Source organism: Sinocyclocheilus anshuiensis, unplaced genomic scaffold, assembly GCF_001515605.1.
Source record: "Sinocyclocheilus anshuiensis isolate Anshui unplaced genomic scaffold, SAMN03320099.WGS_v1.1 scaffold55, whole genome shotgun sequence".
NCBI classification, from domain to species: Eukaryota; Metazoa; Chordata; class Actinopteri; order Cypriniformes; family Cyprinidae; genus Sinocyclocheilus; species Sinocyclocheilus anshuiensis.
Window position 1 is genome coordinate 718,732 of NW_015549647.1, and position 6,000 is coordinate 724,731.

At 38.1% G+C, this 6,000-nt stretch overlaps 2 protein-coding genes across 2 annotated transcripts in view; one reads left to right on the forward strand and one right to left on the reverse strand.

Moving 5' to 3' along the window:
• Positions 1-6,000, reverse strand: part of LOC107659969 (uncharacterized) — a 49,326-nt gene that overhangs the window by 19,360 nt on the left and 23,966 nt on the right. The window lies entirely within an intron of this gene.
• On the forward strand, positions 516-1,134 carry LOC107659971 (nuclear factor interleukin-3-regulated protein-like). The gene has a single exon (XM_016449107.1). It carries the CDS (start codon positions 563-565, stop codon positions 1,058-1,060), a length of 498 nt encoding a protein of 165 aa, XP_016304593.1. The 5' UTR covers positions 516-562; the 3' UTR covers positions 1,061-1,134.

Here is a 6,000-nt window from a genome sequence, read left to right on the forward strand (position 1 = left end):
CAATCACAACGCACTGGATAGCTGGCCAATCAGAGCACACCTCGCTTTTCAGACCGATGAGCTTTGTAAAAATAGATGCGTTTCAGAAGGCGGGGCATAGAGGATAAACAATAATGTACAGTATGTGGAAAATAATGTGGTTTTTTTTAACCTTAAACCGCATAAACACATTTCATTACACCAAATACACAAAATAATGTTCTTTTTTAGCAACGTCATATGACCCCTTTAATGGACCGCATTTCAGTCACTATAATATTAATTCCGTTGTCTGACAACAGAAACAGTGAAATATATTAATAAAAACAGTTTTATTGAGAATTTGGCTGCATTAAAATGCAGTACGTGAGCACAGGGAGGCAAGACAATACAACGCACTGACGTCATGAATATGCTAATTAGTGTATGACGTCATCTAGCGACATTTAGCGACTTTTCAGGGGGGGTTTAGCTACTTTCCACTGAAAGAAGTTGGCAACACTGCCGGCAGGGTTTAGCTACTTTCCATTGAAAGAAGTTGGCAACACTGTTTCTCACATACATTAAGCCCCAGACTCAAAGCATGAAGGACCAAAGCGTCATGCTGGCAGAACAGAGAGTGATGTACCCTAAAGAAATACTTGATCCAGTCAGTCAGGATGGAGCTATATCCTTCACAGAAGAAGCTGTTTCCATATTAATGTCCAGCAGCATGCTAGCCCGCTCCTTTCTTATCCATCCCAGAGTTCTGAAACACCAAGAAAGCTCTGAGACTGACAGCCATATCGCAATGTGTCGCAAACGTGAGTCTATGCTTCCTGATAAAAAAGACAAAGGTTATTGGGACAAGCGCAAAAAGAACAACGAAGCTGCCAGGCGTTCACGTGAGAAACGCCGCATCAACGACAAGGCGGTAGAAAACAATGTTCTGGCTCTTCTTGAAGACAATGCACGTCTGAAAGCTGAGCTACTGGCACTTAAGTTCAAATTCGGTTTGATCAAAGATCCCACAGATTCACCAGCACAGACCTGCTCCTTTGGTTCACATAACCAAACATTTCCAGCAATACGCTACAACTGACCCAATACAAACTCTCAACCTACTTTTGGTCATCTGTTGTCGATCTCGGATCATGGTGGTCCAGATGGGGTGCAAAACTATGGGTTCTTCATGCCTGGAGGGTCAAGCATTGGGAGCCCAGAGCTTTCAGATGATGCTGTAGGTGAACATATACGACAATCCTCTTACAAAGCTGGTGAACAGCCAAGCAGTATCGCAGCAGTGGATACAAATTCATTAGGATGGCAAGCAAACCGTATGAAAGGTCTTTCAAGATGCCATGTGGAACTGAAGATGTTGATGCTGAGGTCCTTCTTCCAGTGGAGAATACTACAGAGGGTTTATGGAGGCCACAAACACACACAATGCCATCAGCTTGTTCAACAGCACTTCAGAATAACGCTTCAATTCACAGGCATACAGAAATTCACAGTGCTATTAGATTCCAGATTAGCGCTTTGACTGAAGAAGTGGCCCAGCTCAAAAAACTGCTCTCCCAACATCAGCTCTCCAAAGTGAACTGAACTCATCTGTCCCACCTGTCTTCTGGACTATCTAAAGAAAGAAACCCATTTTTCTGATTAGAACAGACAAATATAAGAAGCCAGCTGGTTGTTCACTGGAACAGCTGGCAATCTAAGTGATTTTTAATTTATGTGAATGTTTAATATGCCTGTCTGCTCTACTAGTAATGTTCGCTACATGCTGGATGAAATTAAAAATACTGTGAAAAGCTCTGCTGTCTTCGGTGTCTACTGTTGTAGCGTATGGTGCTTTGTTTAAGTTAAGCTAACACCGGCAACATTGAACCTTCACAAATGGCAATTCAATCTAAACCTTTTCGGTTTAGAAAATTTCAAAAATGAACAATCTGCATTGCATTTTTTAAAATCATTTATTACTGCCCTGAAGTTAATTTAAACACACACTCAAATTATACTGTTTAAATGTGTACTTACACTACCGTTCAAAAGTCGGCGGTCAGTAAGATTTTTACAAAGAAATTAATACTTTTATACAGCAAAGATACATAAAATTGATCAAAAGTTACAGTAAATACATTACAAGACTATTTTCTATTTCAAATAAATTATTTTCTTTTGAACATTATATTTATCAAATAATCCTGAAAAAAAATAATTTCCTCAAACATATTTAGCAGCACAACTGTGTTTAAAACTGATGTTACAATTGATAAATGTTTCTTTAAATCAGCATATTAGAATCATTTCTGAAGGATCATGTGACACTGAACATGGGAGTAATGATGCTGAAAATTCAACTTTGCATTACAGAATAAATAACATTTTAAAATATATTCAAAATAGAAAACAGTTATTTTAAATTGTAGCCTAATATTTTCTGCTTTTATCTAAATATTTGTTATATCAAAATACTTTCTACTTTCTCACTACTGCCAAAGTAGTATATATAATATTTGTTTGTCATTTTAGATATTGAACTCTGGCAATCAAAACACCCTCATATACTCAGTAGTTGCAGCTCTTTGCAGGGTAACAGTATATTTGGCTCCCACAGTGCTGAAGACCAAGTGGCTGATTACAGCAACAACTTCAATGGCAGCGTCAGCACCAAAGTGGCTATTTAAAGATGTGAGAGTGAACGTCATTGATTCCCTATAGTAAGGTGTGACTTCAACATACAAAGCTAAAAGAAACATTCGGTTTCAGTAGGGAGTGGTGTTGTTCGTGTACCAAGGAGTGAGTAGTAGAGCAAAATGAAACAAAAATGTCTGAATTTATTTCCTCTAGAGATTCCCACAGTCTCACTGTCTGCCAGACAGTTTATCGCAGCTATGTTCAATGTCAACATCAGCACTTCTGTAGCTATTTAAAGCTGCAGGAGACAAAGTTATTGATTCACGAATGCATTTATGCTCAATGTTAAACATGCAAGCAATGCAAAAAGACACAGGCAAGCAGCAGTGGATCGAAACAAAAGGTTTACAGGCTCAGCTGCCTAAATTCTGCTCTGTATTTTAAAACCATGGCTTTTGGGCAGATGTTTGCAGGTTGATTGAGCTGATCTGTGCTTGGTTTATCTGTTTGTGTAGGAATACACTTATTAATTTAATTAAGTGTAAGCAGCCATGTTAAAAAGGGGGTGGGCATCAAAAAGTCAGTCTGAAAAGTGTGAAACAGAAATTAATAATACAAATGACCAGTTTTTGTAGTCTATAAATGATGATTATTATTAATACTATTATCATTAACAACATTTAAAGGAATAATTCACCGAAAAATTCAAACTTGCTGAAGTTTTGTACTTACCTTCAGGCCATTCAAGATGTAGATGAATTTGTTCCTTCATCTGAACAGATCTGGAGAAATTTTGCATTACATCACTTGCTCACCAATGGATCCTCTGCAGTGAATGGGTGCCGTCAGAATGAGAGTCCAAACAGCTGATAAAAACATCGCAATAATCCACAAGTAATCCACACAACTCCAGTCCATCAATTAACATCTTGTGAAGCGAAAAGCTGCATGTTTAAGAAAAAAAAAATCCATTAATGTGTTTTAAATTTAATGGCCAAAATATCAGTCCACAATCTATAATAATGCTTCCTCCAGTGAAAATGTCCGTCCCATGTTGTCCTCTCACATCTAAATCCATAGACATATTTGCTTAGAAGTGATTTTGCTTATAAACGGTGCTTGACTTTTCTCTCCTGATTCAGACAAGACAAACTTTTCACTAGAGGAAACACTATGGTTTCAAGTTAAAAAAGTCTTAATCCTGAACAGGTATCTTAACATGCAGCTTTTTGCTTCACAAGACGTTAATTGATGGACTAGAGTCATGTGGATTACTTGGATTATTGTGATGCTTTTATCAGCTGTTTAGACTCTCATTCTGACGGCACCCATTCACTGCAGAGGATCCACTGGTGAGCAAGTGATGTAATGCTAAATTTATCCAAATCTGTTGTAATGAAGAAAAAAAATCATCTACATCTTGGACCACCCGAGTATGAATACATTTTATCCATTTTACATTTTTGGGTGAACTGTTGCTTTAAAACACTTAACATGTCTCATGTTTTAAATATTACCATGTGGGGGCACTACCACACTTTGTTTATATATTTATTGGTTGGCTGTTGACTATGATGACGTAATAAAATGTGTGGTTTTATCCTGTACTTTAACTATACAAACTTTCCAATAAACAATGCGCACTTCTACAATATAAAGCTGGTCTTGATTTGTAAACACTGAGGTGTAATTTTTATTAGGCATTCTGCTTTTATGAATGAAGGTGTGGCAGGATTTCAAAATATTGTCCCCACTCATACCTACTAACATCTGCTCCCCTTAGATCTCAGATCTACTAGTGGACCGGCGAGTGTAGCTGCTTAGACAATACAGCTCCACAGAGGATGCCTACGCTGCTTCCTATTCCATGATCCACATTAGATAAACACACATAGGGTTCTTTGTCTCTCCCAGCACCCATCATCAACCCCTCTCTCTATCTGCAAGGAGGGAGGGGGAGGGAAAACCAGTTGCTAGGCAGGCAGCATAACGGTTGCCTAGGAAACTGTAGCAGACGCAGCTGTGAGTGAATGGGGGAGAAAGCGGAGCGGGAGGGAAAGGCAAGTTCAAGGCCAACACCCCCAGTCTGCGTAATGTCCGTCAGCACCGCAACAAATGAAAGGGAGCACACAGGCTGGCGGCAGAGGCCTAAAACCAAACTGACATGTCTCTTACCGTGACCCTCTTGATCCTAGCACTTCACTAGGATTCAATATTCTAGCGTGGTTTAAGACAAGGCAAAAGGTCACATTATAAAAATTGTTGCAGCTGGCTTGAGATTATTTGTGACACTGGTAAAAATAATACATACAGTTGAGTACTGTATCAAAAGGTTCTTAAGGAATAGTTCACCAAAAAATGAAAATTTGCTGAAAATGTACTCACCGTCAAATCATCCAAGATGTAGACGACTTTTTTTTTTTCTTTATTCAATGTTCAATATTTTTTCATGAGTTTCTTTTCGTCTTTCAAGATGTTTTTAACCTTAAACCATCGCTTCTGGCCAAAATATGAGTCCATAATCCATAATAACACTTTCTATAGTGGAAAAAATCCAACCTCTTATGTCCTCTCACATCAAACCTACCAAAACATTTGAACTGTTTTGGACTGTTTTCGCTTGTAAACGCTGCTAAATCTGTGCCTATTTCTCTCCCGATTCAGATAAGATTATTTTTTTTACCAATGGAGAAAGCGATATAATGCTTAGAGAGGACTTGTATTGTAACCAGGACCAATGGTTTGAAGTAAAAAAAAAAAATGGCTTGATGAATTTGTTTCTTACAAACATGCTGCTTTTTACTTCACAAGATGTTTATTGGTGGAATGGAGTTGTGTGGATTACTTGTTTGGACTCTCATTCTGACGGCACCCATTCACTGCAGAGGATCCATTGGTACGCAAAGTGATGTAATGCTACATTTCTCCAAACTTCTGAATGAAGAAACAACCTTGTCTACATCTTGGATGGTCTGAGGGTGATTCAATTTCAGCAAATTTTCATTTTTGGGTGAACCATTCCTTTAGGGATCACTGAGGTTCACATACAAATTTGTAATGAAAATAATTGTATGACCTACTTCCATTTCTTCCATTTATTCTTTGTAATTAATTTTCTTTGAACAAAGTTTCCCATGAAATTACCCGAGTCAAGTGCATCAAGTGCATCATATTTAAGGTGATTACTTAATCAGGTATGTAAGGATTCAAACTGCAACCGGTTGGAATACCCTACAGTCGTTCTCGGAGAGATGACGTTACCAGTTTGTTTATGTATAATTAGCACCTTCTGGGAACTGTACTGTCATCCGTAACATTGTTCAGGTCAAGGAACATAAGAGTAAAACAGGAAGAACCTACTGATTCGTGTTGTGTAATAATGACTTGGAAAAAAAAAAAACA